We start from the raw sequence: 22,345 nt of genomic DNA, 5'->3' as shown, positions 1-22,345 counted from the left end.
TATTCTCCCATACTGTAGGATGCCTTTTTGTTCTTTTAATGGTGTTCTTTGCTGTACAGAAGCTTTTCAGCTTGATATAGTCCCACTTGTTCATTTTTGCTTTTGTTTCCCTTGCCTGGGGAGGTATCTTCATGAAGAAGTTGCTCATGTTTATGGCCAAGAAATTTTTGCCTATGTTTTTTTCTAAGAGTTTTATGGTTTCATGACTTACATTCAGGTCTTTGATCCATTTCGAATTTACTTTTGTGTATGGGGTTAGACAATGATCCAGTTTCATTTTCTTACAGGTAGCTGTCCAGTTCTGCCAGCACCATCTGTTGAAGAGGCTGTCATTTCCCCATTGTATATCCATGGCTCCTTTATTGTATATTAATTGACCATATATGTTTGGGTTAATATCTGGGCTTTCTTATCTGTTCCACTGGTCTGTGGGTCTGTTCTTGTGCCAGTACCAAATTGTCTTGATTACTGTGGCTTTGTAGTAGAGCTTGAAGTTGGGAAGCGAGATCCCCCCTGCTTTATTCTTCCTTCTCAGGATTGCTTTGGCTATTTGGGGTCTTTTGTGGTTTCATATGAATTTTAGAACTATTTGTTCCAGTTTGTTGAAGAATGCTCTTGGTAATTTGATAGGATAGGGATTGCATTGAATCTGTAGATTGCTTTAGGCAGGTTGGCTATTTTGACAATATTAATTCTTCCTAGCCAAGAGCATGGGATGAGTTTCCATTTGTTAGTGTCCTCTTTAATTTCTCTTAAGACTGTCTTGTAGTTTTCAGGGTATAGGTCAATCCTGATTTTTTTTTAAAGTGTGTGTGTGTGTATGAGTACGATGGAATCTTTTTTTTTTTTAATTTCATGTGGAACCCCCTGTCTGACTTGATGTGTTTTTTTTACAAGAACTTTGCAAATTCTCATTTGTGAGATTAATATGATGAAGTCGGTTCATGAGAACTCAAGCTAATTCTTTGGTAGTTAATAGTATATTGAAATTTGGTGCATAAAGACATTGGCTTGCTTGCTTTAAAGTTTATTTTTAATTAAAAAATGTATTTATGGCTCAAAATAGAAATACCATTTGACCTAGGAATTCCACTTCTAGGAATTTACCCTAAGAATGCAGCAGTCCAGTTTGAAAAAGACAGATGCACCCCTATGTTTATCGCTGCACTATTTACAATAGCCAAGACATGGAAGCAACCTAAGTGTCCATCAGTAGATGAATGGATAAAGAAGATGTGTTACATATACACAATGGAATATTATGCAGCCATAAGAAAAAAACAGATCCTACCATTCGCAACAACATGGATGGAGCTAGAGGGTATTATGCTCAGTGAAATAAGCCAGGCGGAGAAAGACAAGTACCAAATGATTTCACTCATATGTGGAGTATAAGAACAAAGGAAAACTGAAGGAACAAAACAGCAGCAGACTCACAGAACTTAAGAATGGACTAATAGTTACCAAAGGGAAAGGGGCTGGGGAGGATGGGAGGGAAGGGAGGGATAAGGGTGGGGAAAAAGAAAGGGGGCATTACGATTAGCATGTATAGTGTGTGGGGGGCACAGGGAGGGCTGTGCAACACAGAGAAGACAAGTAGTGATTTTACAGCATCTTACTATGCAGATGGACAGTGACTGTGAAGGGGTATGTGGGGGGGACTTGGTGAAGGGGGGAGCCTAGTAAACATAATGTTCTTCATGTAATTGTAGATTAATGATACCAAAAAAAATGTATTTATGGTAACATACATACATATATAACTTTAAAGAAATCTGAATCAAGCATTTGTAGGCCCCCTTAGCCTACTGGAGTTCTGCTGTTGAAGAGCCTCACCTTTCCCCTCTCAGGAGACTGCTCACTGGGCATGTGCCCGTGTAGCCACTCAGTCACCGCTTACTGAGTGTGTCCCGTGTACCTGACTGAGCTTTCCAGGCAGGCATCTGTTCTGATGAGGGCTGCAGGGCTAGTCGGGGAGAGGTGTGGTCAGCCACAGGGCACTCCGCCTCGGCCTGCTGTTCCTTGAGTGGTTTCTGGGACCCTCTGGCCATGTGGGCGATTCTCTTCCTAGTCACTGATGCGGCTATTGGGACTGATTGTGGCAAATAAGAAAAAGGGGACAGAAAGTAAGAGAATGGCTGGCCTAGAAAGGTGTTAATTTGAAAAGGTTCCTTGAAGGCGGTGAATCCTGAATTCAGGGGCTGGAAGAAGGGACGTTGTCATTTGGAATAGGGAGGTCCAGACAGGGACCAAGGAAGGTGACACTGTATCTTGGTGAGTTTTAAGAGTTCTTTTCTCTTCAAAGAGAATATTTCTTTCTTTCTTTTTTTCTCCCTTTTGTTCTTTGTTGTATTCTCTTACAGTGGTTACGTTCTGCACCCCTGAAACTGTGTCCTTTCACTTAACTTCATCAGAGGCATCTCATTCTATTAATCTTTGCAAAGGAGCAGCTTTGGGCTTTCTGATCCTTTCTGTTAGAGAATTATTTTGTCTTTGAATTTGTACTTATCTTAGTTTTTCCTTCCTTCAGTTTTTTCAGGCTTTCCTCTACTGTTCTTTCTCTAATGTAGCCAGTTAATTTTCAGGTCTTTTTTTTCTAATATAAGCATTTTAAGGCTGTACATTTTCCTTCACAATTTGACTTGCATCCTGTTTTTTCACTTCACATATTTTCAATGGTCTTTTATGATTTCTTCTGTAAAGGAGGAGTTACTTAGAAATGTGCATTTTCGTTTCCATACACTAGTTTTTAAATATCATAAGTTAGTTTCATAATATTCGAGTGGCTCAAAATATATAAATTATAGAATTATAATACTTAATAATGCTGTAAATGTCCATAAAGTCACTACAAAACCCAAGAAATAGCATATTCCCCACAATTCCCATTTGCCTGCTTATTTCTCCCCATCTCATCCCGTCTCCCCCTGCCCACCCTGCCAACCGCTGACCTTCATGTCAGGACTGAGTTGAACAATAAGCTTCTTTTCACCCTTGGTGCGATGACAAAGGTCTGGTTGTGGGAGGCCAAGGGAGAGGAAGCCGACTATTCTAGAAAAAGAGTTTCAATGTACAATTCTACACATACAGATCTTAGCTAAGAACTTTTCTCTTTGGACCAAGATCTCTAAATTCTTACAGTAATTTCCACTGCCTTTCCCCTCCCTGAGGGTAAGATTTTCAGAAGAACCCGTCTCCAGCAAAAGGCACACATGCACCAGATATGTGTGGTGTCAGGTGATTTTCTGAGGCCTTCTCTGGACTTCTGTCAAATCTGTGGTTCTCACCCAGGGGTGACCCTGCACCCCCGGGGGACACTGGCAATGTCTGCAGACATTTTTGGTCATCACCAATGGCTGTTGTGCCATTGGCATCTAGCGGGTAGAGCCCAGGGTTGCTGCTAAACACCCTAAACAGCATGGAACAGCCCCTTAGCATGGACAGTTGTCCAGTCCAGAGTGTCAGTAGCACCAAGGTTGAGACCCTGCTCTAAACTGATGCAATGTCCCTAGTTTTGCTATGCAGTACACACTGGTGACACTTTTTCTTTGTCTCTGATTACTTTTCAGATTGAGAATGGGCTGTGCATCTGTGCAGCCATGCCCAGCAAAGTTGTCGTTCTCCGCTACAATGAAAACCTCAGCAAGTACTGCATTCGGAAGGTAAGCCCCGGACCTCCCTGTCCCGCTCCTGGGCAGGCTGGGGTGGGAAGTGTACTCTCCGTGAGCAGCCCGTGCCGGGTCCCTCACCCTGCAGTCTTTCAGCCCGGGTGACCTTAGGGAGAGACCTGCCTTTCCTGGAGAAAGGTTCAGAACTGGCAGCTACAGTTTTCCCCCTCATTCCTTCCTCTTGTGAGCTGCCCCTCCAGGCAGCCTGGTGAACTCAGCCTTTTGTTAAGGGAGAAGGGAAGCTAAGCTGACTGATAGAGGAGACATTTCTTTTGAATCCACCAGATAAAAGGAAGGAGGTTTCTCTGAGAACTTAGTAGCCCCTGGTAGCACTTACCAGTATCTCTCTCAGATCTTGGAAGTTTCTGTTAATAACCTTTGGAAAAGCAGGAGCTAGCTGTATTTCAGTATGTAATTCAGGAGCTGGTTCTCCCTGGAGCAGAGTGAGTAGTGATGACGACCGCAGCAGGGACAAGGTGCCCCACAGACCGACCGCCTTGCTTCTGCAGGCCGACTGTCGTCCCTAGACTAAGGACGTTCCACCCATCACCAGCCTAATTTATTTCAGTTGCTTCCATGATTCGTCTCAAAAGTGAAGTAAGGGGTGACTTGTGAGGATCGTTGTGCATTAGAGAAATGCTTCTCCTGGGTGGGCTGTTAGTTTAGTTTATTTTTATTGAGCACCTATTGGTACCAGAGACTGAGCTGGTTATTTTATGGACACTTTTTCCAATGGCTCTGGAAAGCAGGGATGCTAACCCCCAATTTTCAGGTAAGAATACCAAGGTTAGGACAGATCCTGTTATTACAAAAAGACCCAAACTGAAGTGTGATTTTTTTTTTCCTACCATTTCATCATCATGCTGCCTTGAAGTTTCCTCATGCTCAGTAGGTGATTGGCAAATTCTGAGTGATGGTGGTAATACTGATTGGAGTTTGAACTGTCCACTTGAGGAAAATTCTCAGAAATCACTGCTGCTTTGTCATTGTTGACGGCCCTTTTGAATAAGCGTGCCTCACTTCTTGATGACATTAGGGCTGGCCTGAAAGCAAGGGGAAGTAATTAGGAAGCAGATAACCTAGATGAGGATAATAAATATATAAGTCATTCAGGTTCAGAGGAGAAACTTAGACGTTCACAGAAAGAAGGAAACGAAAACCACTCCCTCTAGCCAGCTAAGAATATTATGTTTTTGAAGCTCTCTCTTTGAATGCTGTGTTTGCATCGAAATGGTATTTCTGACCCTTTTTGGGCTGCAGTTTGATCTCAGTTTCCCAGTCTGGGTTGTAAAGGACCCAGAGGTAGTAAAGGGCGCTGCCCACAAGGCCTGGCTAGAGAGGCGGCCGAGGCGGAAGCGGGATGGCGGTGGCAGTGTGGCTGCCCGGCACCTACCCTCGTGGCCTTTTCTTCTGCTCTGCCTTAGGAGATAGAGACCTCGGAGCCCTGCAGCTGCATCCACTTCACCAATTACAGTATCCTCATCGGAACCAATAAATTCTACGAAATCGACATGAAGCAGTACACGCTGGAGGGTAGGGCCCTCCCCAGGCTCCCCCTCCCCAGCCCGCACCCTGCACCGGCCCGCTGCCAACTCGAGCTCATTCCTGAAGCCCCGCTTCTCGCCTGCCTTTCCAGAATTCCTCGATAAGAACGACCATTCCTTGGCGCCTGCTGTGTTCGCCTCCTCTTCCAACAGCTTCCCTGTGTCGGTCGTGCAGGTGAACGGTGCAGGGCAGCGGGAGGAGTACCTGCTCTGCTTCCACGGTGAGTCGGGGCTTGCCACCTGCTGCTCCTCTGAGTTCTTGTGGGCACCAGGGACCCAGACTGGGTCCGCTCGGGGCTGGCGGTGGCCAGTGATGGTCTGGGCAAGGCAGGTCCTGCGCAGAGTACAAACAACATCCTTCCAGTACCACCGAGGTCCCCTGTGGGTCCCCCACCCCCCGCCAGGGGACTAGCTGGCCCAGCTCTCTCATGTTCTTTCCAAAGAGCAGGCACATGCTTCCCACTCTGTCCCTCACCTCTCTCTCTCCTTTCCTTTCCATTTTTTTCTCCCTTGATTTTTTAATCTGTGGGTCTTTCTGTGTCTTCCTTTCTGTCTCTGGGCCTCTTGTTTCACCCCCTTCCTCCACATCCCTCTGCCCCATCCCTGACCCTCCCTCCTGCCTCCTGCCCCTTCTTTTCCTGTCTCCCCCTCTTTCTTTAATGAATCACAGGGATGTGGCTCAGCAGAGGCCCTTAGGTTTTAGTGATCCAGTAGATCCGGCTGGTGGTCCCCGGGCTTGATTCCTTACTCTTCTGTCAAAGTGTGTATCGTTGATACCCCTGCTTCTGGCTATGCTGATGCCCCTGGCCTCTGACTCCTTGCAGAATTTGGGGTGTTCGTGGATTCTTATGGAAGACGTAGCCGCACAGATGATCTCAAGTGGAGTCGCTTACCTTTGGCGTTTGGTAAGTGAGGCAGGCAATGGAGGGCTCTTTTCTGTCAGCAGCCAGTGTCGTGGGAAAGAGTTGCAGGTTGAATCCTTCTTGGCTCAGGCCCTGTGCTTGCCTTTTCCATTACACACCAGGCACCATGTGTGGTAGTCACCTGAGTAAGTGTTCAAGGCAAAGATTCTGGGGCTTGATGAAGGACCATGTAAGCCAAATCCACTAGCCTTGTGGAGCATTTGTTAGGTTCTCATGATGGAAAGGAGAACATTTCCTGTGAGTTTATATAAGTCATTTCAAAGGCAGTAGAGTATCGTGGGGCATGGCCGAACACCTGTCAGTTGGATTTGTTCTAACAAGCAGAGCTCTTAGGTCATGCCCCTTCTTTTTGTAAGTGTAAACAATGCTGTGGTGAACATCTTGTCTAATCTTTGCACACTTGTCAAATAGGATCTCCTGCTCATAAGTCCTAAATATGGAGCTGCTGTGTCAAAGCATAAATATACATATACATGAACACACACTGTAAATATGGATACATGTCTCTGTTAATGTTCTGAAATACCATTATGGCTGAAATACCCTTCAAGGCTATTTGGTTTATCTATTGCTGCCTAACAAGTTCGAAAACTTAAAGACCTTAAACAACAGCAGTTTATCATTGCCCCAAATTCTGTGGCTTGGCTGGGCAGTTCTGCTTCCTGTGGCACCCGCAGGGATACTGGGACAACCAGAAAGTCCAAAACAGCCTCACAAAGTGGCAGGCATTTGGTGGGAGCTCAGTGGCGCTGCTAGAGGCCTCAGTTCCTCCCCACTGGGCTCCTTCCAAGAGTGTGGGCAGAGCTGGCAGGCTTTCTTGCTAGTACCACATTCTGTTGGTTAAAGCAGGCCATAGGGTCAGCCCAGGCTCAGAGCAAGGGGACTGTGAAGTCTAATACCAAAGTAATAGTTTACCACAGGAATGATAATCTCCTTTTCTCTTTAAGACAGTAAACAGCTCACATCATATCCTACAGTTCCAGTGTATAGAGATACAGTATTAAGACCAGAAATATCTAATTATCTATGAACCCAGTCCTTTTTTTAAATCTAATTTTTTTGAAAGTATATACAATTAAATGGCATAAAAAGCTATACAGTGAAAAGTTGTACACATATTACTGGCATCCCAAGTTCTCCTTCCCCACTTCCCCAAGAGGGAAAAAACTTTTATGAGTTTCTTATCCTTCCAGTGCTTTATGCAAATACAGACAGATAAATATTCTCCCCAACCTTTTTTTTTTTTTTTAATCAGTATGGTAGCACACTTTACTCAGTATTCTAAACTTTGCTTTATGCACTAAGGAAAACTATGTACCTCGGATTTTTCTCAATCAGTAGAGAGCTTTTTCATGCATTTTTACAGCTGTGCGCAGAATTCCGGAGATGTACCATAATTGAAATGATGCCCTGTAATGTACTCTTGAGTTGGTTCCCATCTTCTGCTCTAACAACATGGCAGTGAATAAACGTGAACATGCCTCTTTATGTTGGCACATGATGTATGCATAGGATAAGTTCCTTTAGGTGGGATTGCTGAGTCTAAGGTTGCATTGCAGCCAAATTTTGGTATCTCTCTTTTAACCCCTCCTTGCCCCCGTTCTTCCTCCATGGTGGCCACGCAGCCTACAGAGAACCCTATTTGTTTGTGACCCACTTCAACTCTCTCGAAGTAATCGAGATCCAGGCACGCTCCTCTCTGGGGTGAGTATGGCCCTTTTAAGCTCTGAAACTTTGGTTGTTGGGTCAGGCGTCGGGGCTGGGAGTGTGTTTCTTCCTGTCCTACCTAGCAGTGGAGATACACTGAGCATACACTCTCTTCTGGAACTCTGCAGGACTCCTGCCCGAGCGTATTTGGAAATCCCCAACCCACGCTACCTGGGTCCTGCAATTTCCTCAGGAGCGATTTACCTGGCATCCTCATACCAGGATAAATTAAGGGTCATTTGCTGCAAAGGAAACCTTGTGAAGGAGTCTGGCACTGACCACCACCGGGGCCCCTCCACCTCCCGCAGGTACCGTACCCCTCTTCCTTGGTACAGGGGCCAGAGTGCTTTTCTGCAAAGCAGAAGGAAATCTAGCTAAACTGCTTGAAGGTTTCCCAGTCTTCAAGCTCAAGCCATTCATTTCTTTGAGATCTACAGCACTGAAATGACACAGTCCTTTAAGTATCAGGAGAATTTTTAAATGCCCTCTTTTATGAGGTAGAAGGAAATGTCTGGTCTTTCTCTGGGGCCCTGGAATGGATCCCACATAATGCATCCATTGCTTTGGCTGGCACTGCCATGCTAATGCTAGTTGGGCTCGTGGCAGGAGGTCCAGTGGTGAATAAGCCAGACACAGCCCCTCCCTGGTGTAGCCCAGTAGGGGAGACGCTAGCAAGGAGGCGATGACAGCGCAGCTGAGAAGGCTGTGACTCAGGCTGGGGTAGTTTAAGGTACTTGGAGCTCAGGAGGGCCCCAGGCCGGGGCTGGGAGAGCAGATCCTGCTGCCCTCCGTCTGTTGTTTGTTTGTTTAGTGACTTCCCAGGACTAATTCTGCCAAGTCTGTTTGTTTAGTGGTCTGTGAATGATTGGACAGAGATGTCCTTAAATGCATTGAGCCAATATGTCTCCCGCCCTTTGCTGAGGGGCTGTGTGTGTTGGGGGGCATGTCTTCAGCACTCGGTGTCAGCTGGAGGCCTCGTGGTTTTTGCTGGGCATGTGCACAGCCTTGCCTGTGTGTGGCCTTCTAGATCCCTAGCATTACGCGGGACCATTTCAAAGCCCCGGGTAGACATGCCCCGATTTTCCTTTTGAGTGTTCTGGCCAGCTTCTTGTTTCCCGTAAGTGGTTTCACTGCCTCAGGTATTTATCATGTTAATAAGCCATTGCTGCTGATGGTTGCTGATAAACATCTGGGGATAGGACTTTTCTCATGAGTAAGCTCTGAGTCCCGTCACATGAAAATAAGCCCTGAGAACCGTCTTCCAAGAAGCAGCCAGACAGGTCAGCCAATGGTGACCTTCTGGGGCTGGGGCTCTGGGGGTGCTTCGGTCCTGATCTCCAGTGGCTGCCAGGCGGCTGGTTCTCAGCTACTGTGGTAAGGGCTGTCGACAGGTTCAAAACTACTGCAGATCTGGGAACACGGGGGTGGGAATAAGTCAAGTTAACAGGTCATAAAAGTAGTTGTTCTTAATGAGATTCGCTATTTTTCTTGCATAAATGCTCTTTGAATTGCTCTAAGTCTTTGGTTAATTTCCAGAGTTCTGAAAAGTCGGTTTTGACTGTTGGTGCCGGTGTTCTTGTTTTCTTTTTGGAGGAACAGGTTTCTGGAGGTCCTTACCTTACCATTCTGGAGGTACTCTTCCCCTTCCCTTTCATACAGGTGATACCACACAGGGCGTACTCTTCTGTACCTTAGTGTATCTTGGAGAATGCTCCCTGTCCGTATAAGATGGATTTCTTCATTTTTTTTTTAATGCCTACACAGCATTCCTTCACATGACCTTAATTTATTTAACTGCTCCTTTATCGCTGGGTGTTGGGGTTGTCTTCAGTCTGTTGCTGTAGTACACGCTTCTGTGCATATGCCATTTTGCATACTTAGTGATCAATCTGTAGGATAAATTCCTAGAAAAGAAATTGATGGGCAACACTGGATGTGGCTTCTGATTTTGACATATTGCTGAGTTTTCCCCCCTGGAGGCTGTACCCATGTATAAGCCCACCAGCACCATGTGGAGTAGGCCTGGCCTTGTCCTGACACAGAGGGCGAGGAGCCAGTCCAGCTCCATGTGTGGGTTTGAAATCTGTTCTTGGGCCGCAAAAAAGGTGTGAGATTATTTAACCCAGGGGAATATTGAATTGACCTATGCTTTAAATTTTCTGGACTGGTCTTCGAACCCAAGTCTGCCCTATTTGTGGAGTTACATGGACCCCCTGTCGTGTGCCGGACACACAGTCTGGGGCTGAGGATACCCAGATGAAGAAGGCACTGGTTTTATTCTCAAGGGATTCATAATCATCTCCAAATGATCTCTAATATTAAAAAATGCTTAGATCTTGGGAAAGGTCTCATCAATTTAAATTCCTGAAACTGTAACCTAATGAATAGTCCTTTCATTTGTTGACATGAGTTAGTGTGAAATGTTTGGTCAGTGTGATTTGAATCCCAGGAACTTGATGGAAAACCAGAAGTGCCAAATAACCAGATATTCATAGTTTTTTTTGGCTTCACTCTGCCTCAAGAGTGACTGCTCAAAGGCTAAAGTCTTCCCCTAAAAAAGTCTAGATTTTCTGTAACTGGTTTCCAAGTCATGCCAAGAACAAATCGAAGTACTGTAATTAGATTTTTTTCCCCCCATTGCCTCACTAATAGATGGCCAAGCACCTTTCTTTTGAGCCTATGTGGTGTCTCTGTAAGGAGTTGCTTATTCTGTGGTTGAAAATGGTTCCAGTTCCTGTGAACAAGGAGCAGAAATTGCTGTTGCTTTCCCGCTGTTGCCAGGAACGTCTGGGAAATCAGCAGTTAGTCTTTAGTTGTCTCTTGGCTTGTAAAAAGGTCTTTTTGATGCTGACTGCTTTGGGCAGGTCAGAATGCAGAAGGCCATCTTGGCCAAGAGTGTGATTCACTGCAGGCTTCCTTGCTCTGGCTGTTTAGCAGAGCAGGATATGTAACTCTTTGCAAAAAAAAACATAAAATCGGCATGGTAGATCATTGGCCATTAATGGCTCTGGAGAGGGAAGATTGCCCACTCAGCCTAGAATGATGGGTGTTTTCTTACATCCTGTTCATCTCAGCAGACACCCCAAAGGGCCTTCTCCAGCCATCTTTCTTCCCCTAGGCAGTGAGCTCCTTCTCACTTGCTTTATGATGGGCTCCCACGGACACATTTTATAATTTCTCTTCCATTACAAGTAGGCTTAATGTAGTTCTGCTGCTTAGAATTAATTTTTTTATTTGTCTTCCATATCGTGAAGCCACATGACTAGAGATAAATATAAACCTGACTTCAAGAGGTTGAAATCTTAGTTATCTCAATTTTTACTGCTGTACACACAACCTCGGGGCTTTCTGGCTTTCTGAGATGTTACCTGGAATCCTTACAGTTAGAGTTGCACAGGAAAGCAAGACAATGTCGTGGAACTGACCACTTATAAAATGGTCCCTGCTCACCAACCTCTGTTTCACTGTAGAGCAGGAATAGGCACTTTTTTTTTTTTCTGTAAAGGTCCAGACAGTAAATATTTTCGGCTTCGTGGGCCGTATGATCTATGCCTCAATTACCCAACTCTGTTGTTACAGGGTGAAAGCAGCCATGGACAGTGTATAACCAGATGGCATGGCTGTGTTCCAGTAAAACTTCATAAAAACAGGCATCTGTCTGGATTTGGCCCTCAAGCTCGCTGTAGAGTTTCTCCTCCAGTGGGGCAAGGTCCTGCTGAAGAGCTGCTTTCAATTATGGCTACTGACAAAAGACTCTAGCAGACCATTAATGGAAGAAAAAATCAACAAGTTTGGCCCCTTCTGAAGAGAAGGATTTAACTATCAAGGGTAAAGATAGGCCTTTGGGAAAACTAGTGACACTTTGAAATACTTTTGAAGAAACACCTTTACGATTTTATTGCAGAACTCCAACACTGATGTAAAGGATGTCACCTAGTATGTTAGCATACAATTTTGTTGAGAAAATTAGAGCAAAGTAGTTTGTGACTTAGAATCAGCATGTAATTCCCATTTTAATTTAGATTTTTTAAATATCTAGGATAAAATTAATTTACATTCCTGATTTCTACTTTTATTTCCCCAGATAGAGCCCTAATCAAAACGCCTTCAAGTAATATTCTTTTTTTTATTTGTTTGGTTTTTTTTTGTTTTTGTTTTTGGTGGCTTTATTCATAACAGAGAAAAAACAAATGCCCAACAATAGGAAAATGGATAAAGAAATGGTAGTATATGCATATAGAGGAACACTACTCAGCAAAAATATTTTTTAAAAAATGAACTGCTACATGCAACAATATGGGCAAGTTTCATCATTATAAGGGGTTAAACCAGAAATAAAGGAGAACAGTGCATGACTGCATTTTCTGAAGTTCAAGATCAGGAAAAAATAATCTATAATATACTAGAAATCAGAACATTGATTGCCTGTGACCGGGGTTGGGGAAGTTGTTGATTAACTAGAAGGAAGTACAAGAGAACTTTCTGGAGGGTGGAAATGTTTGGTATCTCCATTGAAATGTTGGCTAGAGGGGTGGATACGTTTATGAAAAATCACTAAGTTGTATGTTTAAGATTTCAAGTAATATTCTCTACAAAACATTCCCACTTTAAGTAGGTTGTCTTTTCTCAGCACTACTTATGCTCCAATGATGAGGACCCATGTACTTTTTTGCTCATCAGGGTGGGAAGGAATTGACTCAGAAGGCCACATTTCAGTTCTCTCTGTATTTCTGGATCTTACTTCTCCAGAGGGGTGGTTAAGGGCCATGTCTGTAGAAATCTTTTGAAATATCCAGGCCAAGGCTGGGTGGAGAGTTGGGGTTTGGAAAGTTGGGGTTGATTTGCAAGCTCCTCTGATCTTCTCAGGTATAACTGGACACCTGCTACCCCTATGCAGGTGAGAGGGCAGGGAGAGAGAGCAAAAGAGGTGGCCCACCCCAGATTGGTGGGAAGCAGGTTTAATAAGCAAGGGAACTTATGAGGCCTGTCTTGGTGGCTACAGGATGAGTAGATCTCTGCACCCATCTGCCAAAGCTTAGAAGTTCATGTAGAGGCCTTAACTGGACTCAGTCTCCCACACAGTCCAGGTGGTCTCAACATCACATCACTCTCTCAAGGCTGTGTCCACTTGGGGTAGCTTCTAGGAGCAGGGAAGGCAAGTAGAATCCACATTTCAAGGACAGACAGGGGGATGATGAGGAGCCTTCCATTGCTGGGGTCCTGCTCATGTTCAGCTGGTGGTCACATCTTCCTGATGACCTTCCTTAGCAATTGGATTGGTTGTGCAAAAAGGCCCTGGTGTTTTTCAATTTTTCGGTTATTAACCATCAACCTTTGGGGTCAGGGACATTTTTTAACCCAACTACTGTTTTTGTCTGCCTTGCTCAGTTTCCTAATTATATCAGACCTGATCCCTGCACCCCCTGCATCAGTACTGGGTGCCACAGAGACTCTTGGAAGACCACCTAGAAGGAGAAGTGATCAAATACTAGGCCCAGGAGTGGGACAGATAAGGCAGCTGACAGGAGTACAGGCTTTCTCAAAGTGCTCCCTTGCATTGAGGGCTTTTAGCAGGCTTAACCCCTAAATGAAGACATCCTTCTGTGCCTTCTAGGTTCTTGGGAATACCGAGGTCGATAGGATACAGTATGGGGATGATGATGTCAAGCTGACCTGTATTTAGAACCCTCGCTCGGCAGCTCCCTAGCTTAGGCCAGTCACCCTGCTTCTGTGTCTCCATTTTCTTGTCTGTATGAAGGTAATGCTTGTTCCTAGCTTGTACACAGAGCTGTTGTGATGATTTAATGAATCAAAGCACGTAAAGAGCTTAACACAGGGCCCAGCACACAGTGGGTGCTCAGTGTGTGAGCCTGCACCGAGACCGGGGAGCCTGATTTTCTTCTGGTGTCATCTTTGCTTGCTTTTCCTGTACTCACTGCCATAGGAAAACAAACAAAAAGCCTGACCTCCAGGTGGGGTCTTTTTGTGATCACCAGTGGTAACACTGGAGTGGGGGGGTTGCTCAGATGAGGAGGAAAATGCCCCCTGTGGGGCTGTGCCTGCTCGGCTGCCCACCTTCCTCTCCTGTTGCCAGCAGCCCCAACAAGCGAGGCCCACCAACGTACAACGAGCACATCACCAAGCGTGTGGCCTCCAGCCCGGCGCCCCCGGAAGGGCCCAGCCACCCTCGAGAGCCAAGCACACCGCACCGCTACCGCGAGGGGCGGACGGAGCTGCGCAGGGACAAGTCCCCCGGCCGCCCCCTGGAGCGGGAGAAGTCCCCGGGCCGGATGCTCAGCACGCGGAGGGAGCGGTCCCCTGGGAGGCTGTTTGAGGACAGCAGCCGGGGCCGGCTGCCTGTAGGAGCTGTGAGGACCCCCCTGTCCCAGGTCAACAAGGTAAGGCACCATCCTGAGGCCAGTGACCTGAGGAGCTGGGTTCTCCTTCTGTTGTAAAAAAGGGACTCTGTTACTGTAATTCAGATTTTGTGCGACATTAACAAGTTTAGGAAGAAAACACTTGATTTAAGAGGCTTCCTAAGCAAATGGATAATGTGTTTATGTGTCCCTCGAAATGTCATAGCTACCAAAGGGTGCAGCATTCCTTCCCCAGAGGCAGCCAGCATTAGCAGCTTCTAGAGATATCCTGTGCATGCAAGCAAATATGTACATGTAGGCTTTCTTCTCAAGTGCCAATAACATACTAACACTATGCAAAACGTTTCATGCCTTACTTCTTTCAGGCGTATATACAGATACATTTACATGTACATCAAGAATTCTCCTGGAACACTACAGAGGCTGGTAACAGTGGTTGCCTTCTAGAACTTTTAACTCTTTTGAAATTTTTAAATTGTGTGCATGTAATATCTGTGTAATTTTTAGGTTAGTGAATAAGGAGATGGAAAGATGTGTTGAAGACAAGGGGCACCCCTGAACAGGAGGGCTGGAGGGCAGGGTACCTCCTCGGCAGGCTAGCTGGTACCAGGGGACCCTCTGGACAACAGAGCCACCTTTCTGTCACTGGGGGCTGGTTTTCTGGATTGCATTCTTTTCAGGCCATCTGCACTTCACTGTTGGCACCCTTGCAACTAAAGAGAGGCAGGAAATCCATCTAAACATTTCTTCTTATCCCCTCTGGTGTACCGATGAAACAGTATATGTGTGACAGTGGAAATACATACATCCCGTTGTGAATTTTCAGTGAATTCCATTTCCGACGGACCCCGAGCATGGAGGGTCGGCTCTGCTAGCTGGTGCTGCCATGTAGAGACCTCACTGTTCATGGCTGAGAGGGCAGCACATGCATGTGCCATGAATGTCCAGCAATTTCTGGCCTCTGACTAAAACCCCCTCCTTCTCATTTTGCTCCTAGGTCTGGGACCAGTCTTCAGTATAAATCTCAGCCAGAAAAACCAACTCCTCATCTTAATCTGCAGGAAAATACCAAACACACTCTGGAACTCTGCTGAAGGGGACCCCAGCGCCCATCTGCTCAGCCACTCCTGGCACACCGGGACCAGGACCCGGACCCACCTCAGCACGGACACCCTGCATCCAGGAGGTGCAGGAGCTGAAGCCCCTGGGAGCTGTCGGCACCTTCCTGCAGTCATCCTCTTTGCACTTTGTTACTCTTTCAAAGCATTCATAAACTTTTGTACCTAGCTCTAGCCTGTACCAGTTCATCAAAGAGACCAACCAGGCACTAACTACAACTACAGGTGGTTAGAATCCTAATAGCTACTTTAAGATCTTAGGGTTGGTTGGTTTTCCTTTTGTTTTTTTTCCTTTCCTTTCTTTTTTTTTTTTAAAGACAGCAGAATTCTTAGTAGATTTGAATAGCAATGTATTTCCTGTTGTAGTCATTTTTAGCTAGATCATACCATCAGGTCTTTGCTACTGAAATGTATTGTAGAAGAGTCCCTGCCAGTTGGCTAGCCTCCCACACCAACGTAGGTTCATTCTCGTTCTAGCCCATCCTCACAGATGGCCCTGTTTTACCCAGGGTGACATCCTAGCCAAATGTTTACTGTTATCATTGCCTTTTATGGCCTTGACGACTTCCCCTCCCACCAGCTGAGAATGTACGGAGGTCATCAGGCCTCAGCTCGGAGGCCGTGACTTGGGGCCAAGGGACCTCGAGGAGCTTTCCCTCCCCGCCCCTCAGCGTCATCTTCCCAGCTTGCTGTCCCCGCCTTCCATGTAGCTTTGGTCAGGAAAGCATGCAATAGACTTGCTCTGAGCCCAGCATTCGTGGGTGTCTGGTGGTATGGACCTCCTGTCCATGACGGTATGTGGTTCCCACCCTAGGAAGGGAAGGGACCCGTCTGGGAGTTCTGCATGGCAGCTCGCTGCATGTGCCGCCCCAACCTGGCTGCTCTGCCAATGTACCAGTACCATACCATAGCTCCCGCCGAACCGAGACCCTCTGACCACTTGCCAGCTCACTGGCCACAAGCTGCAGTCTGTAGCACTGAACAAACAAAAAACCAAACGCTCAAGCCTTACGACCAGAGAAGGATTTCAGCAAACCACCACCTCACACTTTCATGCTTCCCTGCCAGCTCCCTTGAGGATGACTCTGCGTTCACACAAAATCCAGCACAGTTCTACCCCCAGGAAACTGTGATTTCCCACATGAGCCTTTCCCTAGGGCTAGACTAAGACCACAAAGTTTGAGAAGGAAGCTGCAGCTCAACGCCTCCACCTCTGCCGGGGCTGGGAAGTCCTCCCGAGGGGCGGTGCGGCTCCCACAGCTTGTCTCTGCCCTGTCAGAGTGTGAAATTCCTGGCCACTGGCAAAGAACCAACCTGGAGGCTCTGCAGTTGGCAAGCTGACTAGCGGCCTTATTTCTGCCTTTAATCTCCCGCAAGGTATTGCTTGTTTCGGATTCTCCATGACCTTTAGGCATGCCTTGAACAATCAAGGCTCATCCTAGGTAGGCTGAAAGGTGGACCTGCTGCCACGGCAGCAGGTGAACATGACCATGTTTCAACCCTTGTGTCCACAGTTCAGATCATTTTCCAGCCGCAACCTGGCCCAAATCCTGGCTCCTTCCTGCTCGTCTCTTAACCTAAGTGCTTTCTTGTTTGAGATGCCGACGACCTTCTGTCTGTGTTGTCGCAACTTTGGCAAGTGTCATGCTTTCATGTTTTATGTGTTGCTTGGAGTCTTTGGGGTCATACTGCATCTTTGCCCTCCCCCAGAGCACATCTGACAATTTTTGCTGAAGTTTTTGTCTCTTGGTCCACAAGTATTTGGAAAGGTTACTAAAGGTTGCTCTCTTAGTCTTGGCATTTCATGTAGGATCTCCATGAGAAATGGGCTTCCTGGGCCCTGAAAGTGTATATCGTGTGTCTCATTTGTGAAATGCTTCCTGCTATAGAACTAGTTCAAAAAACTGTACATATTTACAAGAAACTTTATATTCGTAAAAAAAAAAAGGAAATTGAATTGGTTTCTACTTTTTTATTGTAAAAGGTGCATTTTTCAACACTTACTTTTGGTTTCAACGGTGGTAGTTGTGGACAGCCATCTTCATTGGAGGGTGGGGAGCTCCGTGTGACCACCAAGATGCCAGCAGGAAATATTGTAACACAAAATTGCAGTCAAAAGCTTATTAGCATAAGTAAGAGTCTAGGTCTCCAGAAGTACAGGCTTTTTCTTCATTGCCTTTTTTATTCAGAACAAAGGAAAAAGAACACAAGGAACAATTCAAGAAATCAAGATCCACCTTGAGAGGAATGAACTTTGTTGTTGAACAATAGTGAAATAAAGCGATGATCTAAAATGTTTGCTTTAGTGCAATGAACTCTTTCTTTTCTTGAGACATAAAAATATTAAGTATTACCAGTGTCAGCACAGGCTTCTTATTGTGGCCTGGGACCCACCGTGCTTCCAGGGGAGGCCTTTTCTCTGGGTGAAGGAAGCCGCACAGGTTAAGAGTACATTACTCTCCTCGAAGCAGAAATTGGCGACAACCTCTTCCAACAGTGTGACGTTGTTGAAGTTTGGTCATTATTTCCAGTAAACAATGAACTGGCTATTAAGGTCACTTTACAGGACTGCAGAACTGGAAAGTTCCTTACTCAGTCAAACAGGCCATTTTGAAAAGATTACTTGAGAATGGATTAGTGAGTTCTCCTATAATGGAGCTACCCAAGAAAACAGGTCACCTTAAATTTCTCTCATCCATTATAAGACCACAGGGAATTTAATGATGTAGATTTCCTTAGAGGGAGGAATTCAGACCAAGGTAATTTAAAATGTAGATACTTCTGTTTTTTACTAGATGAATTTTTAAGTCGGCAAGTGAAATTTTTTTCTATGATTTTTTTAGTTTGTGTAAGCTTTGCTTGATCCAGACAAACACTGATTTTGGCAAATGGTGATTTTTTTTTTTCATGGTTCCTGTTGCTTTTAGTCCTCGTATTTTATTTTCCGGTGGAGTAATCTGACCGCAGTCAACATCTGACTTGCAGGATCATGTCTGATACAGCCTGTGACAGGAACCATCGCTGCAATTCTGTCCCTCCTTTCTGTTTTACTGTTGAGGATAAAGATCTGTCAAAGGTCCTAACTGTGAGGAAAATAATTCAAAGGATGAACAAGTAAATGTGGGCAGCTTTCTTCCTGATAATATTAGAAAAAGTCTGTTAAATACCAACCGTTTCAGTTACTGTTCCGAGGATTCCTAGCAGCCGCAAAATACTTAAGAAGCATAAGGAAACATGGTTTGGCTCCACAAAGAATGCACCGAGGTCTTTCTGACTCCAAATAATGACTTCAAAGAAGCAGCCCACACAGGGCAGCCACAGCGTTAAATAAGCCCAGCCTGCCTTGGTGCCGCCACTCCTGTTTCTCAAGCACAAAATGAGATGTTAACGTTTTCTGCACTTACAACTAAATTTTCATGAGACTAAAAACCACTGATGGCATAGCCAATTTCATAACCATGAAACTAGGATTTGGAAACTTTGGCCAAAAGAGAGAATTTCCTTAACAGGACTGAATAGTTAGTCTGTTGTCAGATTTGGGCTTCTTGAATGTCATCTGCTTTAGAAAACATGCCAGTTTAAGGTTGGGTAGGCCTACAGGGATGAGCCAGCTAATCTTTCATCCCTGTAACAGTTAAATAGGCTGTTCCAGTGGTTCTAAACTAGGGGCAACTTTGCTCCCCTTCCCTGAGGACATTTGACAATGTCTGGAGACGTTTTCAGTTGGGTTGGGGGTGGGGGGAGTACTACCGACATTAGTGGGTAGAGGTCAGACATGCTGTGAAATGTTCTACAGTGTGTACAGGGTGCCCCCTCACCCACACACCCCACAGTCATTAGGCCCAAAGTGTCAACAGTGCCAAGGGTGAGATACCTTGGCTTGTTCTAGTCAGATTTCTTTCTGGGCAGGTTACAATATCGCTTGTGATGTCTGAAGCATAGACTCTGTGGCTCCAGGCACGCAGTGTTTATATGAGAAGAACATTTCATCACTTGCCTATTCATATGTTGAAGCTTTATTTTCTTGACGCTGGGGAGGATGGGGGTAGTGGAAACAGTACAATGTTGATCACTTGGCTTCCCTTCAGTCTATCAATGATTAATGGAACTGTTTGCCCTGAAGGGGTTGTTAGAGGTGGAGGAAAGAACTTTGAAAATGACTTTATTACTATACACAACTCAGGCTGTCTTTCAGAGAACGACAAAAAGGAAAAATAGAGGTGACCCACGGTACTTACAACTGGAGCCGTCTCCTATGTTCTCAACTGCTGCTGAATTTTCCGGATAAGATGGGTAAATTCAACCCAGAAAAGGGGCAGTGAGGGCTGGCAGCCTCATTCAGGTAAAGGCCCTTAAGTTGTATATAGAACCAAAAAGGTGAGGTAGGAGGTGGGTCCAAGCATAGAAAGAGCCTGAACCCACCTCCTTTCACATATACACTGAATCTACACCTACACACAGAAGGCAAGACAAGCATTAGAGAAGAATGACAAAAACCAGAAAACATTTAACAAAATGGCAATACGTATGTTTCTATCGATTTGAGTGTAAATAGACTAAATGCTCCGATCAAAAGACATAGGTTGACTGAATGGATAAAAAAACAAGACCCATCTTTATACTGCCTATAAGAGACTCACTTCAGACCTCAAGACACACACAGACTGAAACTGAAAGGATAGAAAAAAATATTCCATGCAAATAGAAATGAGAAAAAAAAAGAGTAGCAGCACTTAGACAAAATAAAGATAATAACAAGAGACAAAGAACATATAATGAGAAAGGGTTCGATCCAGCAAGAAGACAGAACAATTGTAAATACGCACCCAACAGAAGAGCACCTGAATGTATTAACAGACATAAAGGGGGAAACAGGTAGTAATAGCGTAACAGTAGGGGATTCTCACACCCCCACTTACATCAATAGTTAGATCAATCAGACAGAAAATCAATACAGAAACAGTGGCTTTGAATGACACCTATGACACATTAGACAAAATAGATTTAATAGACATATACAGGACATTACATCCAAAAAACAGCAGAATACATATTTTCAAGTACACATATTTTCAAGTATCTCCAGAATAGAACAAATATTAGTCCATAAAACAAGTCTCAATAAACTTAAGAAGAATGAAATCATACCAAGTATTTCCAACCACAATGGTTATGAAACTGTAAATCAATTACAAGGAAAAAAACTGGAAAAAACAAACACCTGGAGACTAAACAGCATACTGCTCAATAACCAGTGGGTCAATGAAGAAATCAAAGAGGAAATTAAAAAAAATACTTGTAGAATAATGAAAATAGAAGCAGTGGTTCAAAATCTTTGGGATGCAGCAAAAGCAGTTCTAAAAGGGAAGTTTATAATGATATAGGACTGCTTCAAGAAACAAGAAAAATCTCAATCTAAACCTACACCTAAAATAAATAGAAAAAAGAAGAACAAACAAAGCCCAGAGTTAATAGAAGGAAAGAAATAATAAAGATCAGAGTGGAAATAAATGAAATTGAGACTAAAGAAAAAAACAATACAAAAGATCAAAGAAACTAAGTGCTGGGTCTTAGAAAAGATAAACAAAATTGATAAACCTGTGGTTAGGCTCATGAAGAAAAAAGAGGACTCAAAACCAGAAATGAAAGAGAAGTTACAACTGACACCATAGAAAAAGAAATGATTAAAAGAGATTACTGTGAAAAATATGCCAACAATTTGGACAACCTAGAAGAAATGGATAAATTCCTAGAAACATGCAATTTTCCAAGACTGAGCCAGGAAGCAACTAAGAAATCTGAACAGACCAGTAACTAGTGATGAAATTGAATCAGTAATAAAAAACTCCCAACAAACCAAAGTCCAGAACCAGATGGCTTTACAGGAGAATTATACCGAACATTTAAAGAAGAGTTAGTGCCCATCCTTCTCAAGCTATTCCAAAAAATTGAAGAGGAAGAAAAGCTTCAAAATTCATTCTAAGGTCAGCATCACCTTGATACCAAGAAAAGAAAATTACAGACCAATATTCCTAATGAATATAGATACAAAAATCCTCCACAAAGTATTAAACCAATTTCAAAAATACATTCAAAGGATCATTTACCACAATCAAGTAGGATTTGCTCCAGGGATGCAAGGATGGTGCAGTATATGCAAATCAATCAATGTGATATCCACATTCACAAAAGGAAAGACAAATACCCTATGATCATCTCAACAGATGCTGAAAAAACATTTAGCAAAATTCAATATCCATTCATGATAAAAACTCTTAACTAAATGGGTATATAGAAGGAACATATCTCAACACAATAAGGGTCATATATGACAAACTCACAGCTAACATCATACTCAAGAGTTAAAAGCTGAAAGATTTTCCTCTAAGATCAGAAACAAGAAAAAGATGCCCACTTTCACTACTTTTATTCAACATAGTACTGGAAGTACATCAGTCAGACAAGAAAAATAAATAGAAGGCGTCCAAATTGTTAAGGAAGAAGTAAAATTGTCACTTGCAGATGACATACTATATACAGAAAACCCTGAAGACTCCACCAAAAAATTATTAGAATAAATGAATTCGGCAAAGTTGCATGATACAAAATCAATATACAGAAATTTATTGCATTTCTATTTACAAATAACAAACTAGCAGACAGGAATATTAAGAAAACAATCCCATTTGCAATTGCATGGAAAAGAATAAAATAACCTGGGAATAAATCTAGCCAAGGAGGTCAAGGACCTGTACTTTGAAAACCATCAATATGAAAGAAATGAAAGATATTCCATGCTTATAGATAAGAAGAATATTGTTAAAATGGCCATACTATCCAAAGCAATCTGCAAATTTAAGGCAATAGTTATTAAAATACCAATGGCATTTTTCACAGAACTAGGGTAAATAAAAAATCTTAAAATTTGTATGGAACCAGAAAAGACCCCAAATAGCCAAGGCAATCTTGAGAAAGAACAAGGTGGGGGTACTGCACTCCCTGGTTTCA

At 44.1% G+C, this 22,345-nt stretch overlaps 1 protein-coding gene across 11 annotated transcripts in view; it reads left to right on the top strand.

The window, feature by feature from the left end:
- Positions 1–17,635, top strand: part of CIT (citron rho-interacting serine/threonine kinase) — a 151,192-nt gene extending 133,557 nt beyond the window's left edge. For 7 of the 11 annotated variants that reach the window (XM_073223900.1, XM_073223901.1, XM_073223895.1 and 4 more), the window contains 8 exons: positions 3,570–3,662; positions 5,093–5,201; positions 5,305–5,433; positions 6,037–6,117; positions 7,761–7,839; positions 7,971–8,150; positions 13,937–14,240; positions 15,217–17,635. In XM_073223900.1, the coding sequence (XP_073080001.1) occupies positions 3,570–3,662; positions 5,093–5,201; positions 5,305–5,433; positions 6,037–6,117; positions 7,761–7,839; positions 7,971–8,150; positions 13,937–14,240; positions 15,217–15,240 (999 nt within the window). In that variant the 3' untranslated portion in view covers positions 15,241–17,635. The remainder of the gene's footprint in view (positions 1–3,569; positions 3,663–5,092; positions 5,202–5,304; positions 5,434–6,036; positions 6,118–7,760; positions 7,840–7,970; positions 8,151–13,936; positions 14,241–15,216) is intronic. The other 4 variants (XM_073223894.1, XM_073223903.1, XM_073223902.1 and 1 more) reach the window with 1 other exon arrangement.
- The last annotated feature ends 4,710 nt before the right edge of the window (positions 17,636–22,345 follow it).

The sequence above is a fragment of the Manis javanica genome, chromosome 15 (genome assembly GCF_040802235.1).
Source record: "Manis javanica isolate MJ-LG chromosome 15, MJ_LKY, whole genome shotgun sequence".
Taxonomy (NCBI): domain Eukaryota; kingdom Metazoa; phylum Chordata; class Mammalia; order Pholidota; family Manidae; genus Manis; species Manis javanica.
Note: the sequence above shows the minus strand (reverse complement) of the source record. Positions and strands in the feature narration are given on the sequence as shown.